Here is an 18,355-nt window from a genome sequence, read left to right as displayed (position 1 = left end):
TAAGGTCCTTTTTTGGTCTTTCTTTTTCTTTATACAAATGACTCATCGGTTAAGAATTTAAAAAAGAGACGTTAGAATTGTTCAGAAAGGTTTCAACATGCGAGGTGAGTCGGAATAGTCGCGAAACGATTTCAAACTGTAGCCGAAGAAATATTTTTCAGTTACTTCACTCGGCATTGATTTAAGTTTACTATTTGCTTTCATCATAATGTTATGAGCGATGCCTTTAAAAGTCATTGAATTAAAGCTATGGTTACATTCTAAACCTTGGGCTATATGTGTTTCAATTGATACTTGCCATGGATTGTGTACAGGGTTCCATGCTTGATACGGAGGTCCCGGTGACCAATCAAGTTTTGCGGAGTTCAAGCACAGCGTGACTTTTAACGTTTCTTTCCCCTTTCTTCTGTAGCATGTAGAGCTGTTGCAGATGTAGCATTGATTGTGGACTCCTCAGGAAGCATTGGTCGTTCAAGATGGCCATTGATGTTACAGTTTTTGAAAGACGTAATAAATGAATTCAACGTTGGACCAGATTCTACCCATGTAGCAGTAATTGCTTACAGTACCAAGCCTAAACTTGAGTTTACGTTCAATACTTTCTCTGAAGCCGAAATTACAGCGCAGGAATATGGAAAGCGCATCGATGCGATACGTTTTCAGCGGGGATTTACTTATATTGACAGAGCTCTAAAAATGGCTGATGAACTTGTGTTTGTATCAAGTGCTGGAATGCGGGCTGCAGTACCAAAGGTGATGAGTGAAAGAACGTCATTGGAATGCCATGGTTTTCAGTATGAGCTTTATTAAAACATCACTAAACCCAATTGTTTGTTTGCTTGAACTTACCGCAGGTTGCAATTGTGATTACCGATGGCGAGCAGTCAACTCAGGAACAATTTACACCACTTGATAAAGCGTCTCAAGGCATAAAAGACAAGGGAGTAACAGTGTACGCCTTGGGTATCGGTCGCAGTGTAAATTCTGGGCAACTGAGGCAAATTGCAAGCTCTGATGACAAAGTGTTCAAATCTACTGGGTTTGATGATCTCGTGGAGATTGTCAAACCAATTGTGCAAAAGTCTTGTCCAAGCCCACCGGGTAAGGAGAAATTCAATAAAGTAGAGTTAAATTTCTGCTAAAGATAGTGTTCATAATTTGAAAAAGTCTCTCCATTCTGCAACCGGACAGAAAGAAAAGGCGGCAAACCAGTCGATATCTTTGGATTGGTTAGTGATCCTGGCATCCACCATACTTTTTTAACACCTGGGACTAGCTTGTGCAAAGAAGTGGCCACGACGTTTCCTTTCTTTCTGCCAAGTTTCTTTCCTTCATGACGTTTACTTTCATAAATTCTTCCTTTTTTGATAGAGTGCCGTAAAATTGCGACACACACAAATACAAGTGCCAAATACTTGAACATTGTGTTCTAATAGATTTCAACTGAAGAAATGTTACTTAGAACAATGCCGCTCTTTTTATACATTGTTTTGAGAAAGAATGTTTGAGAGGCTCGAATTTTTTGTTCCCACAGAAGAAACATGTCCGATCCCTATGGACACCACCTTCGTCATCGATTCATCTGTCTGCGATGACCTTGACAACTGGAATCGTGTCTTGAAGTTTGTCCAAGAGTTGGTTACGTTTTTCGATGTGTCAAAGCCCGTAGGTCGCATTGCGTTAATTCCATTCAGCACAGATGGCAAGGTTGTTCTGAAATTTAACACGTTAACTGGAACGCTTCTGAACAGCGAGGAAGTTAACAGACGGGTTAGTCTCCTAGAATGCAAGGGAGGCTCGAGGCAGATTGATAAGGCATTGGCCCTGGCAGAAAATGAAGTGTTGACCCGCGAGAGCGGAATGAGAGATGGTGTATCCAGGGTAAGAAAAGTTTGATTGAATATTTATTTGCCAGTTTATAAATCGTCCAAAGCAAACTTGGTCGAAAGACAACACGCATACACTACTTAAAATTCGTTAGAGTTATACTTTGCGAAAGCGCAAGACCGAAAAGGAATAGATGGGGCTAGATGGGCGTCAAATGCTTGACTTCAAAGTAGTGATGAAGTTAACGTAATTTCCAGGGCGCAGCGTTAAATGGAATGAATTCGAGGCAACAATCATATCATTGAAATGGACTCAACATTTTTTTCTGAATTTCTTTCGTTTGCTCTAGCCCGTGTTCGTGATTACGACAGGAAAGCAAACAACGGATCAGGGAGCCGATACACCGCTTGATGAGGTCTCAGCACGTCTTCAGAATAAAGGATCAGCTGTCTTCGTGCTCGGCATAGGAAAGGATGTCGATCTTTCTGAACTGAACCAGATTGCCTCTGGACCTGATAATGTGTTTAAAGTAGATTCGTTTGAGGAGTTGGAAGACAAAGCAGATGAGCTAAAGAAAGGCATTTGCGTAAAAGGTATTTTATTGATGTCTGTGTAGCCTTGTTAACAATGATCTATGGAATGTGATTTCACTCCACCTCTCCTCTTTCTTTTGAATTCCAGACTAACCTCCAGAGTAGTTTAGTCCTTTTAACCCTATATAATCTATAGTAATAATGATAATGAAACAAAACAAAGATGCTGTTTGATAGGCTACTTTAGAAATTTAGCCTCTTTGGCTTTCGTGGAAAGGAAAAGTAACGTTCACGTGTGCTTGTTGTACCGTGCAGTTGCTAAAAGAGAGCGAGCCAAGATAGCTGTATAATCTATTGTAATTATGATAATGACGATGATAATAATAATATTAAGGATAATGATTTTTAGGACTAATATTAATAATTGTGATACTTCTGATGGTAATTGCGATAATGGTATCGATAATTATGACGGTGACGATAATATTTGGTAGTGATAATGATAAACCGTATCTTAAGTTCTTAGACCATGAAGAATTTGCACTTAAAATTGAGTCCCGATTTTAGAACAGGCTCTCAAAGCCCGAAAAATCTTTGGATTTATTGAATTTACAGTTTACAAAATGTGCTTTGTCTTCACATAATTTTAGGCTTTGAATGTCTTTGCAAAGTACATCTTGAGGCTCCTGAAACCCGAAAGTTATTGGTTGACTTTCTTTCAGATGTTGATGTTAACCTATATACTAACCTATATACTAGCTTAATCCTTGGCGACTTAGGTTTAATGATAATAACAATGATAAGTACGTTTATTTTAATAAATAACTACTTGTGCAAAGTATTTGTTTTGATGTACGAGATTATCATTTCAGAAATGTCTACCAGTGTAAAAGTTAATTGGAGAAGTGATAACGTTTCACTCGCAAATCGTTTTCAACAGATGTTGATGAATGTGCCAGGCCTGAAACAAACGAGTGTGACCCGAAAGCTGAGTGTAACAACACGAAGGGATTCTATACCTGCCGCTGCATCAGTGGATATCAGGGCGATGGTAGAACGTGTTCAGGCAAGTTACTTGTTTCTCGCGCATCCTTCGTTGTGGTAAATGTTGCTTTTTAAAATTTAATAGACTAAACAACTAAGCAATGGAATGTGTTTTAACGTGTGCACCATTCTAGCGTACATGCCAAAAATGGAAAAACCATGATTCTTTTCCGAAATGTGTTTGTCTTTAAAGATATATTTACCAACGCAAGACGTTACAGCAAAAAAATAATGAAAATGATATAAATGTAATCCATTTATACCCAGTTCGATCAGTTCCACCGATTCTCAACCTCGTGGCTTTTAGCCTTTTCTTGCCCAGTGCAATGCTCATCATTCATTTATTACTTTCCGCTTCTGTTTCCCTTTGCGTCGTCGCAAAGCGCGGCAAAGACGCAGCTCAAAAAGGTCGACCCGAACGCCCACTGTGGTGCCTCCTGCAGCCGCTATACGGTCCACGCATGACTTTGTAGCATAGCGTAAAGAAAGATAGCTTAAGTTTTAAGTTGGTTTTTGAGGAGAGGGGGAAACCGGAATACCCGGGGGAAAACCTCTCGGAGCAGAGTAGAAAACCAAAAAAGTCAACCCACATATGGCGTCGAATCGGATAATCGAACCAGGGCCACATTAGTGGAAGGCGAGTGCTCTCACCACTCCACCAATCCTGCTCTGGATACTGATCCAATAAAATAGGAGTTGTAAAACGTTTTGTGGTTCATAACGTGCCATTAAGCTCACTTAAACAAATTTTACCTACAGATATCGATGAATGTGCCAGCCCGGAAACCAACGAGTGTGGTCCCAACGCTCAGTGTAGCAACATTGAAGGATCGTATACATGTAGCTGCGATGCAGGATATACAGGAGATGGCAAAACGTGCACAGGTAATAGCTGATTTCTTGTCTTGTCAGTGTAAGGAATTACCGATAAAAGAGGTTAATAAGAGTTCAGAGGAGATAAGGGATGCTGCCCAGGACTGTGATGGATGAAGCGGTTTCGTTTCAACAAACAGGTGTTTGTTCCAGTTTACCACTGAATAAGATGACTTTCGAATACGTCATTTTCTTGGCTTTTAAGCTTCAAACCTTCTTTTTTTATCTTTTTATGTCCTTTTCTTTTAAAACAAATTTCTATGAGTATAAGAAAATAGCATGAACAACGCTCGAAGATGTTTATTGATTTAATTTTGACAGATGTTAATGAATGCCTTGTTGTCAACGGAGGATGCCAGCAAGTTTGTAAAAACACCGATGGTGGCTTTGAGTGTTCCTGCAACAAAGGTTTTACCCTGAACGCCGACAATACCACTTGCCAAAGTAATGTATCATTTACACTGCCTAACATATCAGTCGGGATTTATTAAGGAAGAATTCGCAGTATTGAGAGGCTCGTAAAGTTTTCTTTAGCTTGAAATGCCGTGCGGGAAAAACTTTTGTATAGACCTTGCTATTTTATCCTGATGCATAGCAAATTCAGAAACACTGTAGAACACTTAGAACACGCCTTGCATGACCGAGTTTGCCATCTCACATTATATGTATCATTTTCTTCAAGATCTGCTGAGCAGAGAGGGTGTTACAAAAACTCAAAGTCGTCCTTAACGGCGTTGACAAATAAAACACAAATATCGGCAGGGAGAAGAACTTCTTTCGGGAAATTGTTATGGCTTTTCAGAAGTGTAAATAGAGTCAGTTAAATGGTTACTTAGTTGATATAATTTTTTTAAAAATTTATTCTCTCTTCAGAATTTGACTGCGAAGCCGTGGCAGACATAGCATTTATTGTGGATTCATCGGGAAGCATTGGTAGACGTAATTGGGGAAAAATGCTTGAGTTTCTGAAAAGGATGATTGAGGCCTTAAATGTGGGTCCTAATAAGACTCACATTGCTGTAATTGCTTACAGCTCTAAGGCTGTGTTAGAGTTTCCATTTAACAAACTCAAGGGCTCTGATGTGACAGCACAGGAATACGGAAAACTCATAGATCGCATAAGGTTCCAGAGAGGCTTTACTTTCATCGATAAAGCTCTGTTGCTAGCGGAAAGTGATGTATTTACAACAGCAGCGGGAATGAGACCAGAATTGCCACAGGTACGATTACCGTCGTTGATGTGCAAACATTTTATTGTGCTTCTGCCAGATGTTATCAATCGTATTGGGTCTAACTTGGCTTAAATTGTAGGGCACCAACTTTTAACTGAGAGGAAGGTCGTGGTTTCTAATGCCATCGATGACAAATGTCTGTGCCTAATCAGCTCTTAGTTACGTTCCATCCATCTTATTACGGATGAATTTTAAATCACAGACGATCAGAGAAACTTGTTTCGCGCGTGCTACAGTCCATTTGAAAATTGTAGACACAAATGAATAATAGGTTAATTAGCTTTTAAATCTTTTGGTCCTATAAGCATCAGTTGAGTTACCTGTGGACCTTACGAGCGCTTTGTGGTACATTTCTTGACCGGCTTCTTTTACTTCAGTCTTCACTGTCATTTACACGAAGCCGTCAAAGCGACGCTTCGGGCGCCTATTCCGAAATGGCTTAGAATTAACTGCCCACGGTGGTTGCGATGCAGGCAGGGGAATTTTGCAGACCGACGATTGCCGAATGGTTAGCTTTCAATTATGGCAGTGCAATGTCTGCGGTAATTCGGTCTAGGCGCCGATTTCTCAAATGGTTAGCCTTTAGTTATGGTTGCGTATATGTACAGTTATTACTTTGAAAATACCGATTTTAGAATCTTCGGCGCTCTGATGCCGTCGAAGTAGGTACCTTTGAAGACAGCCGCAGGGAAGAAAACATCTTTGTTGATTCTTTGGAGGCTTTCTGCATGGGTTCGTTTTCTTCTTTTTTGCAATATCAGCATCTTGTTCCTTTTGTTTTCAGATTGCAGTTGTTATCACCGACGGCCAACAAACAACTGACAGGGGTAGCTTCACAGAACTATCAGAGGCTTCTCGCGGGCTCAAGGACAAGAATGTAAACGTGTTTTCTCTTGGTATTGGATCAGGTGTCAATGAAACACAGTTAACCGACATTGCCAGTTCAGCTAAAAATGTATTCACTGCCCCCACCTTTGCAGATCTTACTCCTGCAGCTGATACTATTGTGGAAAATTCTTGTACTGGTAAGTTGGGTTTCAATGTAAAAAACAAAAAAACACTCGCGAGAACACCAAGCTATTTAGCAAGGTGATACGTGATGAGTCCGAAACTGGAAGAACGGATATGACAAGTGAAAAACGGTCCGGACAGTTGAACTCTTCCATAAGCAAACCTTCGGAGACTGATCCCTCATCCCTGGTAGAAACAGAGCTTGTACAAGTGCTGATTTTAAAAGGTGTAATAGTAGTGCATGTTTTACCAGGAACTTTGAGCATTAGCATGTTTAATGATTCCAAAGTATCATTTCCCTCCCAAGAAAGCGTTAACAAAGTGGCCATGTTTGCTTTACAGCTGCTCTCCGCGAAACACCAACACCACCACGTAAGTGTTTTTTATTTTATTTTATTTTATTTAAATAAAAAAAGTTATAACCAGATGATATGTTGCGATCTTGATCAAGGCAGATGTAAGGTCCTTTTTTGGTCTTTCTTTTTCTTTATACAAATGACTCATCGGTTAAGAATTTAAAAAAGAGACGTTAGAATTGTTCAGAAAGGTTTCAACATGCGAGGTGAGTCGGAATAGTCGCGAAACGATTTCAAACTGTAGCCGAAGAAATATTTTTCAGTTACTTCACTCGGCATTGATTTAAGTTTACTATTTGCTTTCATCATAATGTTATGAGCGATGCCTTTAAAAGTCATTGAATTAAAGCTATGGTTACATTCTAAACCTTGGGCTATATGTGTTTCAATTGATACTTGCCATGGATTGTGTACAGGGTTCCATGCTTGATACGGAGGTCCCGGTGACCAATCAAGTTTTGCGGAGTTCAAGCACAGCGTGACTTTTAACGTTTCTTTCCCCTTTCTTCTGTAGCATGTAGAGCTGTTGCAGATGTAGCATTGATTGTGGACTCCTCAGGAAGCATTGGTCGTTCAAGATGGCCATTGATGTTACAGTTTTTGAAAGACGTAATAAATGAATTCAACGTTGGACCAGATTCTACCCATGTAGCAGTAATTGCTTACAGTACCAAGCCTAAACTTGAGTTTACGTTCAATACTTTCTCTGAAGCCGAAATTACAGCGCAGGAATATGGAAAGCGCATCGATGCGATACGTTTTCAGCGGGGATTTACTTATATTGACAGAGCTCTAAAAATGGCTGATGAACTTGTGTTTGTATCAAGTGCTGGAATGCGGGCTGCAGTACCAAAGGTGATGAGTGAAAGAACGTCATTGGAATGCCATGGTTTTCAGTATGAGCTTTATTAAAACATCACTAAACCCAATTGTTTGTTTGCTTGAACTTACCGCAGGTTGCAATTGTGATTACCGATGGCGAGCAGTCAACTCAGGAACAATTTACACCACTTGATAAAGCGTCTCAAGGCATAAAAGACAAGGGAGTAACAGTGTACGCCTTGGGTATCGGTCGCAGTGTAAATTCTGGGCAACTGAGGCAAATTGCAAGCTCTGATGACAAAGTGTTCAAATCTACTGGGTTTGATGATCTCGTGGAGATTGTCAAACCAATTGTGCAAAAGTCTTGTCCAAGCCCACCGGGTAAGGAGAAATTCAATAAAGTAGAGTTAAATTTCTGCTAAAGATAGTGTTCATAATTTGAAAAAGTCTCTCCATTGTGCAACCGGACAGAAAGAAAAGGCGGCAAACCAGTCGATATCTTTGGATTGGTTAGCGATCCTGGCATCCACCATACTTTTTTAACACCTGGGACTAGCTTGTGCAAAGAAGTGGCCACGACGTTTCCTTTCTTTCTGCCAAGTTTCTTTCCTTCATGACGTTTACTTTCATAAATTCTTCCTTTTTTGATAGAGTGCCGTAAAATTGCGACACACACAAATACAAGTGCCAAATACTTGAACATTGTGTTCTAATAGATTTCAACTGAAGAAATGTTACTTGCAATGAGAAAGAATGTTTGAGAGGCTCGAATTTTTTGTTCCCACAGAAGAAACATGTCCGATCCCTATGGACACCACCTTCGTCATCGATTCATCTGTCTGCGATGACCTTGACAACTGGAATCGTGTCTTGAAGTTTGTCCAAGAGTTGGTTACGTTTTTCGATGTGTCAAAGCCCGTAGGTCGCATTGCGTTAATTCCATTCAGCACAGATGGCAAGGTTGTTCTGAAATTTAACACGTTAACTGGAACGCTTCTGAACAGCGAGGAAGTTAACAGACGGGTTAGTCTCCTAGAATGCAAGGGAGGCTCGAGGCAGATTGATAAGGCATTGGCCCTGGCAGAAAATGAAGTGTTGACCCGCGAGAGCGGAATGAGAGATGGTGTATCCAGGGTAAGAAAAGTTTGATTGAATATTTATTTGCCAGTTTATAAATCGTCCAAAGCAAACTTGGTCGAAAGACAACACGCATACACTACTTAAAATTCGTTAGAGTTATACTTTGCGAAAGCGCAAGACCGAAAAGGAATAGATGGGGCTAGATGGGCGTCAAATGCTTGACTTCAAAGTAGTGATGAAGTTAACGTAATTTCCAGGGCGCAGCGTTAAATGGAATGAATTCGAGGCAACAATCATATCATTGAAATGGACTCAACATTTTTTTCTGAATTTCTTTCGTTTGCTCTAGCCCGTGTTCGTGATTACGACAGGAAAGCAAACAACGGATCAGGGAGCCGATACACCGCTTGATGAGGTCTCAGCACGTCTTCAGAATAAAGGATCAGCTGTCTTCGTGCTCGGCATAGGAAAGGATGTCGATCTTTCTGAACTGAACCAGATTGCCTCTGGACCTGATAATGTGTTTAAAGTAGATTCGTTTGAGGAGTTGGAAGACAAAGCAGATGAGCTAAAGAAAGGCATTTGCGTAAAAGGTATTTTATTGATGTCTGTGTAGCCTTGTTAACAATGATCTATGGAATGTGATTTCACTCCACCTCTCCTCTTTCTTTTGAATTCCAGACTAACCTCCAGAGTAGTTTAGTCCTTTTAACCCTATATAATCTATAGTAATAATGATAATGAAACAAAACAAAGATGCTGTTTGATAGGCTACTTTAGAAATTTAGCCTCTTTGGCTTTCGTGGAAAGGAAAAGTAACGTTCACGTGTGCTTGTTGTACCGTGCAGTTGCTGAAAGAGAGCGAGCCAAGATAGCTGTATAATCTATTGTAATTATGATAATGACGATGATAATAATAATATTAAGGATAATGATTTTTAGGACTAATATTAATAATTGTGATACTTCTGATGGTAATTGCGATAATGGTATTGATAATTATGACGGTGACGATAATATTTGGTAGTGATAATGATAAACCGTATCTTAAGTTCTTAGACCATGAAGAATTTGCACTTAAAATTGAGTCCCGATTTTAGAACAGGCTCTCAAAGCCCGAAAAATCTTTGGATTTATTGAATTTACAGTTTACAAAATGTGCTTTGTCTTCACATAATTTTAGGCTTTGAATGTCTTTGCAAAGTACATCTTGAGGCTCCTGAAACCCGAAAGTTATTGGTTGACTTTCTTTCAGATGTTGATGTTAACCTATATACTAACCTATATACTAGCTTAATCCTTGGCGACTTAGGTTTAATGATAATAACAATGATAAGTACGTTTATTTTAATAAATAACTACTTGTGCAAAGTATTTGTTTTGATGTACGAGATTATCATTTCAGAAATGTCTACCAGTGTAAAAGTTAATTGGAGAAGTGATAACGTTTCACTCGCAAATCGTTTTCAACAGATGTTGATGAATGTGCCAGGCCTGAAACAAACGAGTGTGACCCGAAAGCTGAGTGTAACAACACGAAGGGATTCTATACCTGCCGCTGCATCAGTGGATATCAGGGCGATGGTAGAACGTGTTCAGGCAAGTTACTTGTTTCTCGCGCATCCTTCGTTGTGGTAAATGTTGCTTTTTAAAATTTAATAGACTAAACAACTAAGCAATGGAATGTGTTTTAACGTGTGCACCATTCTAGCGTACATGCCAAAAATGGAAAAACCATGATTCTTTTCCGAAATGTGTTTGTCTTTAAAGATATATTTACCAACGCAAGACGTTACAGCAAAAAAATAATGAAAATGATATAAATGTAATCCATTTATACCCAGTTCGATCAGTTCCACCGATTCTCAACCTCGTGGCTTTTAGCCTTTTCTTGCCCAGTGCAATGCTCATCATTCATTTATTACTTTCCGCTTCTGTTTCCCTTTGCGTCGTCGCAAAGCGCGGCAAAGACGCAGCTCAAAAAGGTCGACCCGAACGCCCACTGTGGTGCCTCCTGCAGCCGCTATACGGTCCACGCATGACTTTGTAGCATAGCGTAAAGAAAGATAGCTTAAGTTTTAAGTTGGTTTTTGAGGAGAGGGGGAAACCGGAATACCCGGGGGAAAACCTCTCGGAGCAGAGTAGAAAACCAAAAAAGTCAACCCACATATGGCGTCGAATCGGATAATCGAACCAGGGCCACATTAGTGGAAGGCGAGTGCTCTCACCACTCCACCAATCCTGCTCTGGATACTGATCCAATAAAATAGGAGTTGTAAAACGTTTTGTGGTTCATAACGTGCCATTAAGCTCACTTAAACAAATTTTACCTACAGATATCGATGAATGTGCCAGCCCGGAAACCAACGAGTGTGGTCCCAACGCTCAGTGTAGCAACATTGAAGGATCGTATACATGTAGCTGCGATGCAGGATATACAGGAGATGGCAAAACGTGCACAGGTAATAGCTGATTTCTTGTCTTGTCAGTGTAAGGAATTACCGATAAAAGGGATTAATAGGAGTTCAGAGGAGATAAGGGATGCTGCCCAGGACTGTGATGGATGAAGCGGTTTCGTTTCAACAAACAGGTGTTTGTTCCAGTTTACCACTGAATAAGATGACTTTCGAATACGTCATTTTCTTGGCTTTTAAGCTTCAAACCTTCTTTTTTTATCTTTTTATGTCCTTTTCTTTTAAAACAAATTTCTATGAGTATAAGAAAATAGCATGAACAACGCTCGAAGATGTTTATTGATTTAATTTTGACAGATGTTAATGAATGCCTTGTTGTCAACGGAGGATGCCAGCAAGTTTGTAAAAACACCGATGGTGGCTTTGAGTGTTCCTGCAACAAAGGTTTTACCCTGAACGCCGACAATACCACTTGCCAAAGTAATGTATCATTTACACTGCCTAACATATCAGTCGGGATTTATTAAGGAAGAATTCGCAGTATTGAGAGGCTCGTAAAGTTTTCTTTAGCTTGAAATGCCGTGCGGGAAAAACTTTTGTATAGACCTTGCTATTTTATCCTGATGCATAGCAAATTCAGAAACACTGTAGAACACTTAGAACACGCCTTGCATGACCGAGTTTGCCATCTCACATTATATGTATCATTTTCTTCAAGATCTGCTGAGCAGAGAGGGTGTTACAAAAACTCAAAGTCGTCCTTAACGGCGTTGACAAATAAAACACAAATATCGGCAGGGAGAAGAACTTCTTTCGGGAAATTGTTATGGCTTTTCAGAAGTGTAAATAGAGTCAGTTAAATGGTTACTTAGTTGATATAATTTTTTAAAAATTTATTCTCTCTTCAGAATTTGACTGCGAAGCCGTGGCAGACATAGCATTTATTGTGGATTCATCGGGAAGCATTGGTAGACGTAATTGGGGAAAAATGCTTGAGTTTCTGAAAAGGATGATTGAGGCCTTAAATGTGGGTCCTAATAAGACTCACATTGCTGTAATTGCTTACAGCTCTAAGGCTGTGTTAGAGTTTCCATTTAACAAACTCAAGGGCTCTGATGTGACAGCACAGGAATACGGAAAACTCATAGATCGCATAAGGTTCCAGAGAGGCTTTACTTTCATCGATAAAGCTCTGTTGCTAGCGGAAAGTGATGTATTTACAACAGCAGCGGGAATGAGACCAGAATTGCCACAGGTACGATTACCGTCGTTGATGTGCAAACATTTTATTGTGCTTCTGCCAGATGTTATCAATCGTATTGGGTCTAACTTGGCTTAAATTGTAGGGCACCAACTTTTAACTGAGAGGAAGGTCGTGGTTTCTAATGCCATCGATGACAAATGTCTGTGCCTAATCAGCTCTTAGTTACGTTCCATCCATCTTATTACGGATGAATTTTAAATCACAGACGATCAGAGAAACTTGTTTCGCGCGTGCTACAGTCCATTTGAAAATTGTAGACACAAATGAATAATAGGTTAATTACCTTTTAAATCTTTTGGTCCTATAAGCATCAGTTGAGTTACCTGTGGACCTTACGAGCGCTTTGTGGTACATTTCTTGACCGGCTTCGTTTACTTCAGTCTTCACTGTCATTTAGACGAAGCCGTCAAAGCGACGCTTTGGGCGCCTATTCCGAAATGGCTTAGAATTAATTGCCCACGGTGGTTGCGATGCAGGCAGGGGAATTTTGCAGACCGACGATTGCCGAATGGTTAGCTTTCAATTATGGCAGTGCAATGTCTGCGGTAATTCGGTCTAGGCGCCGATTTCTCAAATGGTTAGCCTTTAGTTATGGTTGCGTATATGTACAGTTATTACTTTGAAAATACCGATTTTAGAATCTTCGGCGCTCTGATGCCGTCGAAGTAGGTACCTTTGAAGACAGCCGCAGGGAAGAAAACATCTTTGTTGATTCTTTGGAGGCTTTCTGCATGGGTTCGTTTTCTTCTTTTTTGCAATATCAGCATCTTGTTCCTTTTGTTTTCAGATTGCAGTTGTTATCACCGACGGCCAACAAACAACTGACAGGGGTAGCTTCACAGAACTATCAGAGGCTTCTCGCGGGCTCAAGGACAAGAATGTAAACGTGTTTTCTCTTGGTATTGGATCAGGTGTCAATGAAACACAGTTAACCGACATTGCCAGTTCAGCTAAAAATGTATTCACTGCCCCCACCTTTGCAGATCTTACTCCTGCAGCTGATACTATTGTGGAAAATTCTTGTACTGGTAAGTTGGGTTTCAATGTAAAAAACAAAAAAACACTCGCGAGAACACCAAGCTATTTAGCAAGGTGATACGTGATGAGTCCGAAACTGGAAGAACGGATATGACAAGTGAAAAACGGTCCGGACAGTTGAACTCTTCCATAAGCAAACCTTCGGAGACTGATCCCTCATCCCTGGTAGAAACAGAGCTTGTACAAGTGCTGATTTTAAAAGGTGTAATAGTAGTGCATGTTTTACCAGGAACTTTGAGCATTAGCATGTTTAATGATTCCAAAGTATCATTTCCCTCCCAAGAAAGCGTTAACAAAGTGGCCATGTTTGCTTTACAGCTGCTCTCCGCGAAACACCAACACCACCACGTAAGTGTTTTTTATTTTATTTTATTTTATTTAAATAAAAAAAGTTATAACCAGATGATATGTTGCGATCTTGATCAAGGCAGATGTAAGGTCCTTTTTTGGTCTTTCTTTTTCTTTATACAAATGACTCATCGGTTAAGAATTTGAAAAAGAGACGTTAGAATTGTTCAGAAAGGTTTCAACATGCGAGGTGAGTCGGAATAGTCGCGAAACGATTTCAAACTGTAGCCGAAGAAATATTTTTCAGTTACTTCACTCGGCATTGATTTAAGTTTACTATTTGCTTTCATCATAATGTTATGAGCGATGCCTTTAAAAGTCATTGAATTAAAGCTATGGTTACATTCTAAACCTTGGGCTATATGTGTTTCAATTGATACTTGCCATGGATTGTGTACAGGGTTCCATGCTTGATACGGAGGTCCCGGTGACCAATCAAGTTTTGCGGAGTTCAAGCACAGCGTGACTTTTAACGTTTCTTTCCCCTTTCTTCTGTAGCATGTAGAGCTGTTGCAGATGTAGCATTGATTGTGGACTCCTCAGGAAGCATTGGTCGTTCAAGATGGCCATTGATGTTACAGTTTTTGAAAGACGTAATAAATGAATTCAACGTTGGACCAGATTCTACCCATGTAGCAGTAATTGCTTACAGTACCAAGCCTAAACTTGAGTTTACGTTCAATACTTTCTCTGAAGCCGAAATTACAGCGCAGGAATATGGAAAGCGCATCGATGCGATACGTTTTCAGCGGGGATTTACTTATATTGACAGAGCTCTAAAAATGGCTGATGAACTTGTGTTTGTATCAAGTGCTGGAATGCGTGCTGCAGTACCAAAGGTGATGAGTGAAAGAACGTCACTGGAATGCCATGGTTTTCAGTATGAGATTTATTAAAACATCACTAAACCCAATTGTTTGTTTGCTTGAACTTACCGAAGGTTGCAATTGTGATTACCGATGGCGAGCAGTCAACTCAGGAACAATTTACACCACTTGATAAAGCGTCTCAAGGCATAAAAGACAAGGGAGTAACAGTGTACGCCTTGGGTATCGGTCGCAGTGTAAATTCTGGGCAACTGAGGCAAATTGCAAGCTCTGATGACAAAGTGTTCAAATCTACTGGGTTTGATGATCTCGTGGAGATTGTCAAACCAATTGTGCAAAAGTCTTGTCCAAGCCCACCGGGTAAGGAGAAATTCAATAAAGTAGAGTTAAATTTCTGCTAAAGATAGTGTTCATAATTTGAAAAAGTCTCTCCATTGTGCAACCGGACAGAAAGAAAAGGCGGCAAACCAGTCGATATCTTTGGATTGGTTAGTGATCCTGGCATCCACCATACTTTTTTAACACCTGGGACTAGCTTGTGCAAAGAAGTGGCCACGACGTTTCCTTTCTTTCTGCCAAGTTTCTTTCCTTCATGACGTTTACTTTCATAAATTCTTCCTTTTTTGATAGAGTGCCGTAAAATTGCGACACACACAAATACAAGTGCCAAATACTTGAACATTGTGTTCTAATAGATTTCAACTGAAGAAATGTTACTTAGAACAATGCCGCTCTTTTTATACATTGTTTTGAGAAAGAATGTTTGAGAGGCTCGAATTTTTTGTTCCCACAGAAGAAACATGTCCGATCCCTATGGACACCACCTTCGTCATCGATTCATCTGTCTGCGATGACCTTGACAACTGGAATCGTGTCTTGAAGTTTGTCCAAGAGTTGGTTACGTTTTTCGATGTGTCAAAGCCCGTAGGTCGCATTGCGTTAATTCCATTCAGCACAGATGGCAAGGTTGTTCTGAAATTTAACACGTTAACTGGAACGCTTCTGAACAGCGAGGAAGTCAACAGACGGGTTGGTCTTCTAGAATGCAAGGGAGGCTCGAGGCAGATTGATAAGGCATTGGCCCTGGCAGAAAATGAAGTGTTGACCCGCGAGAGCGGAATGAGAGATGGTGTATCCAGGGTAAGAAAAGTTTGATTGAATATTTATTTGCCAGTTTATAAATCGTCCAAAGCAAACTTGGTCGGATGACAACACGCATACACTACTTAAAATTCGTTAGAGTTATACTTTGCGAAAGCGCAAGACCGAAAAGGAATAGATGGGGCTAGATGGGCGTCAAATGCGTGACTTCAAAGTAGCGATGAAGTTAACGTAATTTTCAGGGCGCAGCGTTAAATGGAATGAATTCGAGGCAACAATCATATCATTGAGATGGATTCAACATTTTTTTCTGAATTTCTTTCGTTTGGTCTAGCCCGTGTTCGTGATTACGACAGGAAAGCAAACAACGGATCAGGGAGACGATACACCGCTTGATGAGGTCTCAGCACGTCTTCAGAATAAAGGATCAGCTGTCTTCGTGCTCGGCATAGGAAAGGATGTCGATCTTTCTGAACTGAACCAGATTGCCTCTGGACCTGATAATGTGTTTAAAGTAGATTCGTTTGAGGAGTTGGAAGACAAAGCAGATGAGCTAAAGAAAGGCATTTGCGTAAAAGGTATTTTATTGATGTCTTTGTACCCTAGTTAACGATGATTTAAACAGCATGATTCCACATTCTACGCCCCCTTATCTCCTCCTATACTTTTGAATTCCAGAGGAAACTTTGGAAGTGTTTAGAGTGGTGTCTGGGATGTCTATGGGCTTCCACTGTAGGACGGCCAGCCATCTCCTTGACAGAGTACCACTCCCATGGCTCGCAATCAAAAACTGGAAAAAAATAATCGTACATGCTGGGAATTATTTAGCTTTGCGCTTCAAATGCCGCACTTTTAGAGACATTAGTAAGCCCATGATAATTGGGCGGTCATTGTGATTTACAATATCATGTTTTTAAACTGATTACTGTGTATACATTCCGAAGCTGAGTTCTTGTTTTTTCGAAAAAGATTATCGTTTCAGAATTGTCTATCAGCATAAACGTTTATATGAGAAGTGATAACGTTTTCTCCCAAATCGTTTCAAACAGATGTCGATGAATGTGCCAAGGCTGAAACAAACAAGTGTGATCCGAACGCTGAGTGTAACAACACGAAAGGATTCTATATCTGCCGCTGCCTCAGTGGATATCAGGGCAATGGTAGAACGTGTGCAGGCAAGTTACTTGTTTTTTACGCTTACTATTTTGAGGAGAAATTTGCACTTTTTCCATTTCGGAGGTAAAACCAACTTTTTTTTTTTGGCTTGTAAGCCAAGGATTAGTTGTTTCCCATGTCACAAGAGATGTTTGTTTCAAAAGATGTGCATGTAGAGATATCCGTGCAAGCATTAATTTTAAGGCGCCAAAGGATATCTAATGGAAGTCTATGTAATTTAATCCTGATAACTTATATATGGTTATGGTTGAAATGGTATCAATTCACACCCAGTTCGAACTCTTCCACACATGTGGAGGGTATTTCTCAGCACTAATCTATTACTAACCATTTGCTGTTTTGTTTCCCACGCTCACCTGCTCCCAGAAGTTTGCTTTGAAGTGCTCGTGGGAGATTTGTCTTTTTACGATTGCTATTTTAAGTGTAATTGGTGTAAGTTAGACGAAACTTGACTGTTTTATGCAAATTCTTCAGTTGTTACAGCCGCTCTTTGGATGTTTTAGAAAAAGGCAAAAGAGTGAAGTTACAATCGAAACACTTGCCCTTGATTATTATGATCACAACACACCCGCGTCTTCAGTATACCGACCCAATTAAAAAAATTATCATAATTAAGTGAAGTGCGATCGGCCGGGTGAGTAGGGGGCTTTAGTAACGTCGACGGCAACGGCAACGAGAACGTCGTCGTTAAATGTGAATTAGCGTCATTTTAATCGCTCCGCGACTATTCCAAGCATTTTAACGTGACAACAGAACGAAACTAGTATGAACGGCGCACAATTTAGGAGAGAAAATGAAAATTTACCCTCAAGCGCTGACGTTCTCCCTAAAACCTCAAACTTGGTCATTTCACGTTGTTCTTTTGCTGACAACGGCAAAGAATTGGACAAAAATGAAAAGATGTACTTGCAGAGCGTGCAAAGCTATTGCTTTTGCCCACTAAATATTCAAATTTGTGAGGTTCTCGTTGTCGTCGCCGTTGTCTTTCCTAAAGCTACCTAGCGTTGTACTGAGGACTGCTTGAGATGACAATGACTGACGTCTCGACAACCTGAGCGGAACTCATCTTCAGAGTTAAGGGATTTGTATAACGTCAGTAGATACTATAAAACCTCCGGTCGTAGATGTCATTGGTCTACTTATTCTTGATGTTATTGAGCTTAGATGTAATTGGCCGTGATACAGTGATTAATATGATATGACTCCTGAGTTCAAACCATTTACGAAAACGAAATTACTCTCACCTAAGATCTTTTTGTTTAATTTTTGGATTGTTCCTTTGTTCTATTTTACAGACATCAATGAATGTGCCAACCCTGAAACAAACGATTGTGAGGTGAACGCTCAATGTATCAACACTGAAGGATCGTACTCCTGCAGCTGTAACGAGGGATACACTGGAGACGGAG

The 18,355-nt window shown here is 40.2% G+C and overlaps 1 protein-coding gene across 1 annotated transcript in view; it reads left to right on the top strand.

Annotated features, from left to right (window-relative positions):
• The window catches only part of LOC138020152 (uncharacterized), a 202,410-nt gene that overhangs the window by 152,186 nt on the left and 31,869 nt on the right, over positions 1 to 18,355 (top strand). Inside the window, 26 exon segments of the mRNA XM_068867178.1 lie at positions 413 to 753; positions 855 to 1,101; positions 1,535 to 1,881; positions 2,177 to 2,420; positions 3,301 to 3,426; positions 4,164 to 4,289; positions 4,599 to 4,721; positions 5,151 to 5,497; positions 6,294 to 6,534; positions 6,863 to 6,892; positions 7,391 to 7,731; positions 7,833 to 8,079; positions 8,486 to 8,832; positions 9,128 to 9,371; positions 10,252 to 10,377; positions 11,115 to 11,240; positions 11,550 to 11,672; positions 12,101 to 12,447; positions 13,244 to 13,484; positions 13,813 to 13,842; positions 14,341 to 14,681; positions 14,783 to 15,029; positions 15,463 to 15,809; positions 16,105 to 16,348; positions 16,820 to 16,945; positions 18,242 to 18,355. The exon segment at positions 18,242 to 18,355 is cut by the window's right edge and continues 12 nt beyond it. Of these exon segments, the coding sequence (XP_068723279.1) occupies positions 413 to 753; positions 855 to 1,101; positions 1,535 to 1,881; positions 2,177 to 2,420; positions 3,301 to 3,426; positions 4,164 to 4,289; positions 4,599 to 4,721; positions 5,151 to 5,497; positions 6,294 to 6,534; positions 6,863 to 6,892; positions 7,391 to 7,731; positions 7,833 to 8,079; positions 8,486 to 8,832; positions 9,128 to 9,371; positions 10,252 to 10,377; positions 11,115 to 11,240; positions 11,550 to 11,672; positions 12,101 to 12,447; positions 13,244 to 13,484; positions 13,813 to 13,842; positions 14,341 to 14,681; positions 14,783 to 15,029; positions 15,463 to 15,809; positions 16,105 to 16,348; positions 16,820 to 16,945; positions 18,242 to 18,355 (5,763 nt within the window).

Source organism: Montipora capricornis, chromosome 10 (assembly GCF_036669925.1).
Source record: "Montipora capricornis isolate CH-2021 chromosome 10, ASM3666992v2, whole genome shotgun sequence".
In the NCBI taxonomy this organism is placed as follows: domain Eukaryota; kingdom Metazoa; phylum Cnidaria; class Anthozoa; order Scleractinia; family Acroporidae; genus Montipora; species Montipora capricornis.
The sequence above is the reverse complement of the archived record's forward strand: the minus strand, read 5'-3'. Positions and strand labels throughout refer to the sequence as shown.